This window comes from Jaculus jaculus, chromosome 8 (assembly GCF_020740685.1).
Source record: "Jaculus jaculus isolate mJacJac1 chromosome 8, mJacJac1.mat.Y.cur, whole genome shotgun sequence".
NCBI classification, from domain to species: Eukaryota; Metazoa; Chordata; class Mammalia; order Rodentia; family Dipodidae; genus Jaculus; species Jaculus jaculus.
This window is the reverse complement of record NC_059109.1, coordinates 132,801,032-132,814,662: the sequence shown is the minus strand read 5'-3', so window position 1 is coordinate 132,814,662 and position 13,631 is coordinate 132,801,032. Positions and strand designations below refer to the sequence as shown.

General features: G+C 48.6%; 1 protein-coding gene across 2 annotated transcripts in view; it reads left to right on the top strand.

The window, feature by feature from the left end:
- The window catches only part of Bcas1 (brain enriched myelin associated protein 1), an 86,426-nt gene that overhangs the window by 14,424 nt on the left and 58,371 nt on the right, over positions 1 to 13,631 (top strand). For both annotated transcript variants that reach the window (XM_045156906.1, XM_004663794.2), the window contains exon 5: positions 7,824 to 8,350. In XM_045156906.1, the coding sequence (XP_045012841.1) occupies positions 7,824 to 8,350 (527 nt within the window). The remainder of the gene's footprint in view (positions 1 to 7,823; positions 8,351 to 13,631) is intronic.

Genomic DNA, 13,631 nt, shown 5'->3' with positions numbered 1-13,631 from the left:
AGAAAAATTTTTTAGAGACGGAGCTTGTAACTCAGGTCTCCAGGGGACAGAGCCCTTCAGGGGAAGAGGTTGTCACTGGGGACGGGCCTTGCAGTGCAGCTTTGCGGGGCATGAAGAGCAGTCTGAGTTCGGACTGTCCGCGTTCACTGGCTGTTGGTGCTGGTGTTGGTTTTTCTCTCTCTGCTGTGGACGTGCGATGGAGTGAGCCAGCCTCGTCTGCCACGAGGGAACTTCCCCTGGGCGCTAGGAGCCTGAAATCAACCCTTTCCTCCCATAAGCTGCTCCTGGCTGGGTGTGTGACCAGCAAGGAGAAGGTGACTGTGACACTTAGGACCCATGAATCCACTGGACCTCACTGGTCCAGACAGTCATTGACGCAGACCTGGCCTAACCAGAGAGCTTGTCATGCCTTTGCTGAGTGCAGGGTTCCCTCCCCGTGTGTCTCTTTACACATGGGCAAACTGCAGAGAAAAACGAAACCTCACCAGCCCCGGGGTCAGCAACTTAGCAAGGACAGGGTCTACAGCCCCACCACCCATCTCCAGGCCAGACCCATTTAATCATCCTAGGAGGAGAAGGAGGTGCTACATTTAGTAAGATGCTGGCCACACTTTCCACCCGGCAAGACAGCAGAAAGCCAGCTGTGGTCTGCCTTCGTCATGTCAAACCAGAAGGAGGAGATCAGCCCTGAGGCGGGAAGCTTGGGGAAGGAAGCAGTAGAGGTTTCAACTACCTTGGGAGATCAGTGAGTTCTAACTTGACTTGGCGAAGGGTCGCTGCACATCTTCCCAATGAGCCGTTAGGCAAGGATTCCAAAAAGCCAGGCTCTGTGGAAGCACAGATAATTCTGGGTGACATCATTCATCCCAAAAAGAAAACATGCTTTCACAAAGGTGCCTGGGGGCTGGCGGGGTTGCTTAGTGGTTAAGGCGCTTGCCTGCAAAGCCAAAGAACCCGAGTTCTATTTCCCAGGACCCACATAAGCCAGATACACATGGTGGCCCATGCATCTGGAGTTCGTTTGCAATGGCTGGAGGCCCTGGCCCACCCATTCTCTCTCTCTCTTTCTCTCTCCCTCTCTCTCTCTGTCTGCCTCTTTCCTTCTCTCGCTCTCTCAAACAGAATCTGATGTTTGGGACGGGGACTAAGGGAAGAAGAATGTGGGGAGGTGGGAAGGACCCACTGCCCTGGCAGGTGGCTTCCAGGAGTCAGCGAGGGGAGGTCAGAGGACCCCACCCATACACTGAGACACCACGGAGAAGGAGACAGTGCTTACACTGAGGGCACAACTTATATCGGTAGTGCATTTATTCATGGAGTCACAGAGCAAGGCAGGCAAGGGCTGTGGTAGGCAGAATACTGGCCCCCACCTCCCACCCCAGGTGGCTGTGGTCTGTCCTGAGACCTGTAAGCACAGCAGCTCACCTGGCAAAAGCAAGCTTTACAGATGTGACTAACTACCTTCAGATAGACTGGGTCCTAGGTTCTTCAGGCAGTCCACTACCATCCCAAGAGTCTTTGCAAAGAGCGACGCAGGAGGAGCAGAGGAGGAAAAGACGTGATGCTGGAGAGAGAAGAGAGAGAGAAACCAAGATGTTCTGCCCGCAGCTGCTGGTCTTCACCATAGAGGCAAGGCCATGCACCAAAGAGGACAGGTAGCCCCAGGATGGTGGACAGGCATGGAAGCCCAGTGTCCCCTAGATACCAACCTGTTTTTCACTGATGACCTTTGAAAGTATAAGATAATACACTTCTGTTGTGTTAAAGCGCAAAGTCTGGGGTCACTTGGTACAGCTGGGCATGCCCACACTGGCATCTATAGCAGTCACCTTCCTGCTGCTGGGAGAAAGCACCAGGAAACGGTTCGTTTTCTGCTTACAGGTTCAAGGGGAGGTTTCCTCGTGGCAGAGAAAGCGTGGCAGGAGCAGGGATCCAGACATCACATCTGCACGTCCTCAGGGAGGAAGTAGAGAGAATGAGCTAAGGGCAGCAAGTGGGGCTGGGCTGTAATGCCAAGGCCCGCACCCAGCAGCACACCTCCTCCGCCAAGGCTCCGCCCCCTAGAAGTTCCACCAGCTGCAGATGAAGTACGAGGTGTGATCATAAACACACAGGGCTACAGGGCACATTTTACATCCAACCCGTCACAGGGTCTGACAAACCTGATCACAGGTCCCAGCTCTCACTGGCTGTGTGACCTTGCCAAGGAAATGATGCTTTCCAAGATTCACCTGTAAAAGGGGAACGGTGGCCTTCGTGCTGCCCGTGAGGGAGCTGTAAGGACAGCAGCTGTGAAGGGTGAGGTGAGAAAGAGGAGGAGAGGCAACTGTGAGGAAAATGGATTGCCATACTGTCCTCCCTGACTCTGCGTGTCCCTGCCGTGTACCCGATCAGATCTGCCCTCCTGGGTATTTCTCCCTAAAGCTTCACAGATTTTTGGGGAAATAAAAATGCCTCATTTTCTCTTTATTTAATTCCTTTCTGGCAAATTTATCATGTTACTCTTTAAGAAAATGGCTCAGTCCTCACTGCTGATGGATGGCAGAGCCTAGCATGATTTATCTGATAGAGCACATTATTTTTTCAGAAGCTAAAACCTGTCTGTTTCAACTGGATAAGAAGTTTCTAAACTTAATATCTTCCTTTTTGTTCCTAGTCAGTGGTTCTTAAAGGGGGATTCCTTAACTTTTCTACGTACATATGTACATACAGAATCATTTTATTGAATTGAAGGTTCCCCCTTGAGCAAGGGGCTGTGCTGGTAACATCCTGAAAGAGAATAGAAGGATTTTCCTGCGCTGACACCTGAGGGAAGAGCCATGGGCAGACGCAGAAATCACAGCCACCTGACAGACTGAGACCCGTGGGACAGTCTCAGTGGTCTTGAGGAGAGCAGATGCATGTGTTCTTGTCACGCCTGCCACTTCATCCTGTCTGCTTTGGCTTCTGCTGTTGTTTGGGATGTGTCCTGCCCCGTCTTTCTCACAGCTCTGGAGGCTACACCACAGCGACAAACTATTTTTTTTTTTAACTTTCGCATCAGCTACTTTCTATTTGCTGTGGCCAAATTTCTGACCAGAAGCAACATATGGAAGGAAGGGTATATTTTGGCTTACAGTCCAAGGGAATAGGCTTTCACAGTATAATGCAGAATTAGGAGTTGACCTTCGCTGTGTGCCCACGTGCCATATGAATGCCATATGGCATGGTGTCTCAGGAGGGTGTTGGACTAGGGTGAGCTTTGGAGATGGGGGAGCAACAAATCGAGTTCATGGCTCCCAGGACCCTCCCAAACACTGACTATTGCTAGTTTGAGATTCTGGGAAAGTTTGCAAGGAGATGACATGAAGCAAGGGGGCCAGGAGAGTCCAGCAGGTGGCACCATGGACTGGGGCCTTGGACAGTGGACAGAAGGAGAGAGCTAGCTGAGCACCAATACTCACCCTCTCGGCTTCATCACTATTGACAGAATGTGTGGCCGGCTGCCTCAAGCTCCGGTGGCCATGCCTTCAACATCACGAGGGAACCTCTAGAGGCCAGTCAGGCCTTGAAGTTTTCAACCCCCTGCCTCAGCCTCACAAGTGCCATCAGGCCCACAAAAATCTAAATTTTCAACAATAACACACACACACACACACACACACACACACAAAGAAAAAAAAATCCTGCCTATAAATTCTTATTTGCACATCTCCATAAATTGACCTTAAAACAAACTATTTGAAAATGCTGGAATGGAGATGGAGAGATAGCTTAGTGGTTAAAGGTACTTGCTTGCCAAGCCTGATGGCTGGGGTTCAGTTCCCCAGTACCCACAGGAAGCCAGATGCACAATGGAACACGTGTATTTGGAGTTCGTTCACAGTGACAAGAGGCACTGGCACACTCATACTCTGTCTGTCTCTCTCAAATAAATAACTAAAAATGTTAGAAGCCGGAAATGGTGGCGCACGCCTTTAATCCCAGCACTTGGGAGGCAGAGGTAGGAGGATCACTGTGAGTTCGAGGCCACCCTGAGACTACAGAGTGAATTCCAGGTCAGCCTGAGCCAGCGTGAGACCTTACCTCGAAAAAAAAAAAAAAATTAGAAAAAGAAAATGCCAGAATAAATGACACCTTAATCTCTGTATGCTAACTAAAAGAATAGAAATTAAAAACAAAGACATGTGTGGTGGTGCACACCTTTAATCTCACCACTTGGGAGGCTGAGGAAGGAGGATCCCCATGAATTTGAGAGCAGCCTGGGACTACAGAGTGAATTCCAGGTCAGCCTGGGCTAGAGCAAGACCTTACCTTGAAAGATAAAACCAATATAATAATAGTTATTGTTATTATTTTTCGTACATATGCATACATACAATACAAAGTATCTTTTCTACATAAAAGAGATCAACCAGTTCACTGTTTCTTCTACGTGTTAAGGTCTTCCATTTGTCTTCTTCCCTCATTTCCACTTGTTTTTCTTGCATCTTTGGCCTTTCATTGCCTTGTTGCTTGATAACAACGCTCCTTTCTGAAAGCAGACTTCAGATGGGTTTCTCACAAGGGTTTTCATAGGATCTGAAGGCTGGCTTCTGGAAGAAACATTACATTTTTTCCATAATCTTGTGAGCAGTGCATGTAATCAGCTCCCATCTTGAGACTGTGCAAAGTGACTCCTGCCTGCAATCTCAGCCTTCAAGGGACTGAGGCAGGAGGATTGCCACAAGTGAAGGGCAGCCTGGGCCACACTCAATTTACACCAGCACAAGGGACGGGGGGTGAAAACCGCTCAATCCTGCCTCAGGTGCGGTGGAACCCGGAGGTCCGCCATTGCCCGTCCACTTCCTGGACCGGCCGACTCTGCTTGTCTGTGCGGGTCCTTAGGCTTTGGTCACCTCCCCTGTGTGGTACCCAAGGCTACCATCTCTTCCAGATGCCCCTCGGCCTCTAGTTTTGTCCTGAAATTCTGTTCTAATAGGTCTACCAAAAGTCCAAGGAGTTACTTGAATTGATCTAACTTAGCTCATGTACCCAGCTTGGAGGTTGGCAGAGCAACCACGGGTATGCCCAGCTGCTGAGCTTGGATATTGGCACTCTCCTGGCCAGTGTGGAGCTGCCCTGTACTCATATGCTCCCCTTAACTATTAGCTAGTGAAACAAGAACCCCAAGAACTTGCAATTTCCTTCCGAATGCCACCCGCGAGAAGGAAAGGGCTGAAGGCTGGTGCCAGCCAGAGGGGGCGCTTGTCTACTGGAAGAAGATGTCATAGTTCTGACAACTCGTCCGACCACTTTGCAAGGGTGACTGGAGCCCAGACACCGATGGCTCAGTGACAGGTGGGATCACACTTGACCAGGACAGCTTAGCTGTGCACCCTCTTGTCCTCCATGAAAAGCTGATTCTCGTGTCAGGACCCTGAAGACGGGCTTTGGGTGAGGGTGGGTCCCTGGACCTCTTTATCTGTTCCTCTTCTCAGTGTGGCCACAGGGAATACATCTCCTGTCTCTGCTTTGGGCTATTATTTGTCTCTTTAACTGGCCTATGGAGGATGGGTTGAAAAGCGTAACTTGTTAGAGCCCGGGATCTGACCTAACAACTCTGGTCACAACGTCAACTGCCAAAGTTGGGAGGACAGAGCTTCCGTTGTCATGGATGAGCCATCCAAAAACTCTATAGTTACCATGTCAATGCTGGGACAAAATACCTGACAATAGTCAGTTCAGAGCAGGAAGGGTTTATTTCAGCTCACAGATCCAGGTTACAGTCCAGCATGGTGACGGGAGCTTGAGGCAGCTGGTCACATTCGGCACAAAGAAGCTGACCTAATCCACATAATCCCCCACAGACTGGCCCAGAGGCTGACCTAATCCACATAATCCCCCACGGACTGGCTAGAGGCTGACCTAATCTACATAATCCCCCACGGACTGGCCCAGAGGCTGACCTAATCCACATAATCCCTCATGGACTGGCCCAGAGGCTGACCTGATCTATATAATCCCCCACGGACTGGCCCAGTGGCTGACCTAATCTACATAATCCTTCACGGACAAGCCCAGAAACTGACCTAATCCACATAAACCCTCACGGACAAGCCCAGAAGTACCTGCTGGGGGAAAGGCATTGTGCCAGACCCTGGGTGAATGTTACCCTGGTTATCACTGGGACCCTACAGGAGCTACAGCTATCTTTTACAAGTGAGGAAACTTGAGGGGTTTTGGAGATTTGGCCAACATTACACTGTTTATCAGGCTCTCAGTCTTCAAATGGGATTCCCAAAGTCTTCATAATTTTCCCTGCATAGTTCATGTCTTTATTACAAAAGGGTCTTGGAAAGAAGACAATTCACAGTTCTAAGGAGGTGCTCAGTGGATAAAGTGCTTCCTTTGCAAGCATGAGGACCCATGTTTGGATCCTGGCACTCAGGTAAGGGCCAGCCACATAAGACAGTTTTCTCTGAAATTGGGACTCATCTATTTAGCTAAGACCAGCTCACCAGCTTGCCCAAGGAATCCTTTTGTGTCCACCCCCCCAGAACAGTAACTCCAGGTGTCTCAGAAAATAAGAGGGAAGAACAATTAAGAACAATTTCCAGTGATAACCTCTGGCCTACACACACACACACACACACACACACACACACACACACACACACACATGTGAGCCCAGTCACATTCAAATGTATAAACACTAACATGCAAAATATCTGGGTGTGGGTAGGATTCAATGAATTCAAACAAGAGGTCAAGCTTTCTGAGTCTTGCTTTTTCAGCCTTAGGGTCTCCTAAAACTCTATGCTAATAGAAGCCTTTCGGTAAGTCAGAAAGAACATGAATTTAAGACGATTTCTCAACCAGGCTGGGCTACTTTACCAGCTCACTGGGGATCCCGGGAGAGGTGGCTGGCCTCCTCTGGGTTTACTGGTTTATCAGTTTACTTTATGACATTTATTGAGTGATTTGGATCTGGTGGGCACCATTCTGGGTACTTTGGACACATTAACTTGTACTACATTCCTGACAAAAGTGAGGAGGAGGTTCTAATATTTGCATCATTTTATCAAAAAGTTGAGACAGGGCTGGAGAGATTGCATAGTGGTTAAGGCTTTTGTCTGAAAAACCAAAGGATCCCCATTTGATCCTCCAGGACCCACAAGGTGGCACATGTGTCTGGAGCTTGTTTGCAGTGGCTGGAGGCCCTGGCATGCTTGAATCTCTCTCTTTCTCTCTCTCTCTCTCTCTCTAATAAATAAATAAATAATTTAAGTCGAGACAGAGGGAAATGAAATCCTTTGAATTCAAAGAGATAGTCTAACACGGTGTGGTTCTCAAAATTGAAGGCTTTTCTTCCTGGGTGGGCATCTGGTTATGTCTGAAGATGTGTCTTCTCACAGCATGGGGGTGCTGTGGGTACTCAGTGGGAGAAGGCAGAGGACCTGCGAAGCTTGTTACAGACCAGGATGGGAGCCCGTCATAAAGACTAGCCTGATCCCAGATGTCCATGGTGTCACAGCTAAGAGACCGTCCAGCGTCAGAGGTCAGGCTCTTACCTGGAAGCGTATTCTCTCCTTCTGCTGGGTTCCGAGAAGTGAAAATGACAGCCGGCACTGAGTGTCACTCACAGTTGTGGCTAAATTCCTCCTTTGGCCTCCCTCTTCACCACCCTCCCAGAAGAGCCACATCAGGAGAGGCCTACACAGCTAACTTCTGCTCCCCAGAGCAGCCGAGAACAAGGCAGCCCCAGTCTGTCGTCTGGCCTTTGTGCATCAGACGTTTGGGTCCATTATTCCCCCTGGTTCATTGAATAACCGCTGTGTGTGTGTGTGTGTTTGTGTTTGCAGTGGATTTAGGAATAAGCATCCCGGAGGAGAAGGCGGCCACTGCGTCCCCCGAGGCCATGGAGACCAGCGCCGGCGGAAAGTCTCTTGGGAAGAAAGCCAAACCCGAGGCACCAGCTGTGAAATCGCGTTTCTTCTTGACCCTCTCTCGGCCTGTACCAGGACGTCCCGGGGACCAAGGCACAGATTCATGGGCTGCACCGGGGAGGCTTGACGTCAGTCCCAGCGCAGAGCCTGCAAACAAAGACCCGAGTGAACGCGCGGCCCTTCCAGACGCAGATGCCCCCGGGCCGGCTCCAGATAAAACCCCCGCGCGCACTCCAGGCAAGGACCAGGTTCTCTCAGCCACCTGGCCCCCAGCACCTCTGCCCCCCGAGTCAGGGGCAGCAGCCCCCTCCAGGTCCAAGGACTCCAGTTTTCTTGACAAATTCTTCAAACTGGACAGGGGAGAGGGAAAGGCAACAGGTGACAGCGAGGGGGCATCAGCCGATGCGCCATCGGGGCAGTCCCGTGGTGTCCCTGGAGCAGAGGTGAGTGTGCAAAGGGCGTGCGCGTCATCCCTGATGCATGCTGGGGGGAGGCACTGACGGGGTGAGACCTGTCCCCATATCATATGTCACCCGAGGTCCTAGACCAGGCATCAAGCCTTTGATACTTCTAGAACCAGCAGCAGGTTGAAGAGTGGGGTCACCTCCACGTTTCTGTAGACAGGGACATCTGTTGAATAACAGTGACAGCTGTGACATCTGCTTTATGTGAAGAAAATAGGTGAGCTACGTGGAGATGACTCTTTCCTGCCACGTATCAAAGGCCAGAGCACACACTCCGTATTGATTGCTAAGCCATGAGTCTGGACAGAAAAGCATTCATGGAATAAATGACTCAGATACCTGAAATATCTTGCCTATTTCAGCTGCAGGTGGGCCACACCGTATGGTTTACGGGCCTTAGGAGGACGCATTTCTTTCCTTTTCCTAAGAGCCAGGAGTGGTCCTCCACCGTGTTTGCTAAGGAGTGCGGGTTCATAGCTCTGGGCAGGCTGCCGTGCAAACTCATCCTTCTCCAACAAGACAGAGTAATGCTTTTATAAAAACAAGACTTTTTTTTTTTTTTTTTTGTAAGGAGTATCTTGAATCAGCTACTCTGTTTCCTGGGCAAAGAAGACAAGGTTTTTTGACATAAAAAAAGAGCAGCTAACCTTGAGAGCTCTTTCATATTCCAAGCAGGAAAAGAACTACTTCGCTGTAGAAGGAAATAAAAGTTGATATGATTTATGGTGTCTTAAGGCACATGTCCTCGGTTAACGGCCTTTTAAACAGCAAGTTTTGGGGGTTTTTTATTTCAAAATTTAGGAATAAACTGGGCATGGTGGCACACGCCTTTAATACTAGCACTTAGGAGGCAGAGGTAGGAGGATCACTGAGTTTGAGGCCACCCTGACACTACAGAATGGATTCCAGGTCAGCTTGGGCTAGAGTGAGACCCTAACTCAGGAATAAAAAAAAAAAATTAGGAATGAAGTTAAGAACTTCTATCTAGTGTGTTTCTAAAGGAGGAAAAATTAGACAGGCTCAATTTCTTATGATATATTTGCAGATTGTTATTAATTATATTTGTGTCTTAGTAACAGTGTAACAACTTACTGCCTAGGTGTGAATAACCCTGAGCCCTGAGCAACCCCATGAGTCCTTCAGCTCTGCCAGGCTCTGTTCTAAGCGCTGTGTGCACACTTCTCTTAAAATGAGTGAAGCAGGAACCTGTGGGTCCTGATGGATCTAGGGTGGCATTGAGGATGATACTGCAGGGTTTGGCATGTGGCTTCGTTGGCAGAGCATTCATCTAACACTGGGTTCCATCCTCAGCACCACACAAAACTGGGTGTGGTGGCACTTGCCTGTAATCTTAGTGCTCAGGAGGTGGAGGCAGGTGTATCAGGAGTTCAAGGTCACCCTTGGCTACACAGAGAGAGTTCAAGGCTGCCTGGGTTACATGAGACCCCATCTCTAACAGCACCAGAGAGAGAACTATATGTGAATAATACACACCAGCCAAAACTTCTAGATGGTTAAAATTAGGAGCCTAGACTAAAGCCAGCATGTTGGAGGCTCCTACTATCAACACTGATGCCATTTTCTATATATTTTGACCCCAAAAGCATACGTCCCTGATTTCTGTCAGAAATTTAGTGCTTCCCTTCAAATGCACACTTCCCAAACCTACTGTTCCAAGGAGCCAACTGAATGGCTTTTCTGTAATTCACAAGTAAATCTTCATAGACAAGCAGGAAATGTTACTTATGAGGGTGGCCCTGTACTGGGCACAAGTGAGCATGTGGCTGTGGTGCTGGGCAGGGGACAGCATCTCTGCCTCCATGTGTCTGTGGTGCCAAGAAGCTTGAATAATTGGGGGGCTGCAACAGGTGTAGTGGGGAAGTCGTGTGTCGAGAGGCAGTGTGGACGCAGGACCATCAGCCTCACTTCACCCTGCAGGATCCAGAAAGCCTCAAGTCCAGGCACTATACACAGGTCATGAGTATTCATGAACATGTCACAAACTGCTTACAAATGAGAGAAAATCCAGTCGAATTTTCATCATTCGTTGTGGGCTCCACAAGCCATTTTGAGGTTGTGAATTTTTTTGGTGTTTTTTTTTTTTAATAGTCCTGTTTCTTTTGCATGGGAACCCAAAGTCTGACTTAGGAAACCTGCTATCTGACTTAGGAAAAGGTTGAGCTGTTTATGGGAAGAGAATGAAGAACTGTGCTCTGCCCATCTTGGCTCCGTTGCCTAGTGATTCAGCTAAACCCTGCATCTTAATTAACAAGCAGCTGAGCATCTGACACCCGACCCTTGGAGGAATTTAACCACAGAAGGCCCGGTATGCTCAGCCCACCTCCGTCTCAAAACACTCAGGGAGGGAAAGTTCGACTTATACTTCATTTTCTCCATTGACTTTATCGAGATGAAATCCTTGGGGACAAGAGCCTGATTTCAATGCAGTCTGTTCTGAGATGCAGCCTGGGCTGGACGCGAGGCAAATGTCTAAATGCCATCAGACCCAGGGGTGATATTTGGAACTTACAATAATCTTTCAGAGTACTCAAAAATTGTCCCCTCTCTTTCTGTCTGGATGAATGAGCTCGCCACCTCAGGCTCACTAAGGAAACTCTAGTTTGATTTCAGTTACACTAAGATTTTTCCGTTTCAGTTCGGCAGTGTCATGGGAATTTGAAATAGTAAATACCCAGCCTTCACTATGCACACCTAAAACTTTTTTTTTTTTTTTAATTTTTGGTTTTGCTAGGTAAGATCTTACTCTAGCCCAGGCTGACCTGGAATTCACTCTAGTCTCAGATTGGCCTTGAACTCATGGCAATCCTCCTACCTCTGCCTCCTGAGTGCTGGGATGAAAGGGGTGCGCCACCATACCCGGCTCGTAAATATTTTGTTTATTTATTTGTGAGAGAGTGAATGTGCAAGGGCCTCTACCCATTGCAAACAAACTCCCGATGTATGTACCACCTTGTGCATCTGGCTTACGTGGGCACTGGGAAAATTGATCCTGGGTCCTTAGGCTTCACAGGCAAGTGCCTTAAGTGCTAAGCCATCTCTCCAGCCCATAAAACATTATTTCAAGTTCATGACTCTTTTTATTATTTATTTATTTGAGAGAGACAGAAGGAGAGACAGAGAGAGAGAATGGGCATGCCAGGGTCACCCACCACTGCGAATGAAGTCCAAACACATGTACCACCTTGTGTATCTATCTGACTTACATGGGTTCTGGGGAATAGAACCTGGGTCCTTAGTCTTCACAGGCAAGCACCTTAACAGCTAAGCCATTTCTTCATCCCCCATAATACATGTTCAAAAGGATATGAGAAGGGAGCCGGGCGTGGTGGCGCACACCTTGAATCCCAGCACTTGGGAGGCAGAGGTAGGAGGATCACCATAAGTCTGAGGCCACCCTGAGACGACATAGTGAATTCCAGGTCAGCCTGAGCTAGAGTGAAATCCTACTTGGAAAAACCAAAATAAATAAATTAATTAATTAATTAAAGTTAAAATAAAGCCAGGTGTGGTGGTGGCGCACGCCTTTAATCCCAGCACTTGGTAGGCAGAAGTAGGAGGATCGCCGTAAGTCTAAGGCCACCCTGAGACGACATAGTGAATTCCAGGTCAGTCTGGGGGCTAGAGTGAAGCCCTACCTCAAAAAAAAAACAAAAAGAAGTGGAGCACAGTGGCTTGCACCTGTCATCCCAGCCCTTGGGAGCCTGAGGCAGGAGGATTGACTTGAGTTCGAAGCCAGCCTGAGTTACATACAGCATGAGTTCTAGGTCGGCCTGGCTTAGAGTGAGACCCTGCTTCAAAATTATAAACAGCAACAACCAAAACAAAGACTAGGATACGAGGGCTGGAGAGGAGGGTCAACAGCTAAAGGCACTTGCTTGCAAAGCCTGCTGGCCTGATTCCCCAGTACCCACATAAAACCAGATGCACAAAGAGGCACATGTATATGGAATTTGTCTGCAATAGCAAGAGGCCCTGGTACGCCCATATTCATTCTCTCTCTCAAGTAAATAAATGTTTTTTAATTTTAGAGGATATGAGATAGACTTCAGCCAGCAAATGTGTGGATATTCAGAGACGTATATCAGCAAAGATTTTTAAATATATGCATGCTGCCTTCTGATGTGTAAAGATTTCTCATCTGGCCCCTGATTGCATAGTCCTGTGTCTAAACCTACTTGGCAAGTTCCCCCGAGGAAAAGCAATTGTCCTATAAGAACAATGAGGGAATACAGCTCTCAGAGCATAAATGACGCTTCCCAACCATAGCACTCTTGTTGGGAATACTGTCACACAGAGCTGGACGTCAAAGTATTGATTCAGAATTCCTAGGGTAAATCATGCCTCGGGCACGGCCATGTTAGCTGTGGTTCACCAGCCTCTCCCACACCCCGCCCTGGCCCCACGGCCCCTGGACTGTCCTCGCTGGGTTGGTACGCCGGCCACAAGCCCACAGAGCTGTGGATTGGGATGAGGTGCCACCTCTTCATTCTGAGGAATCACACAAATCGTCTGTTTGCAGAATGACAATCTGATTTTTGTGCCTCATAAAACTACATTCAGAGCATAGCATAATTCAAACAAGGCGACAATTCATGAACAAACGAAGCATTTACTCCCTAGGCCAAAGAAAAGATAAATGATATGCCTGAAAGGTTGGACTGAGCCGTCATTCACCCGCACCAGCGGGTTGGCAGGGGTAAGAGTTTTTTTTTTTTTTTTTCTCTGTCCTCAACCGAAGCAGAGTTCTTAGACAAACCCCTAAGAGATTCATCACACGTGCACAGAATGATCATAGAATGGCAATTTGACCTTCACTAGTCATACAATGGAGACAGTCCGTTTCTGTTAGCCACATGGAACTTCCAGAGGTATCTTTGTGATGGAGGGGCGGGGTGGGGATGAATGAAGGTTCCCAAGTGGTCTTGTAGGGTATAAGGAGAAGCCTTCTTTTCTCTTCAGTGTTCAGCTGAGTTCGGAAGTTATTATGTACAGACCAGCCTTGTGTGAGGCTAAGTGTGAAAGGTAAACGTCACTCCTGGTCCTTCCCAGGACAGCTTTTCTAGTTGGAGCCATTCGTGTGCAAGGGACGTTGTGATAAGAGCCTCGACCCTCTGACTCAGCAGGCTACAAATGTGAGCAACACCCTGCATTGGTGTTTCCGCTTTCTCCCCTCTTCCTTGCACACTCGCAGTTCGGGCTGCGTTCAAAGTGGTCCTGATGCTGCGCGTCCGCCGCACCT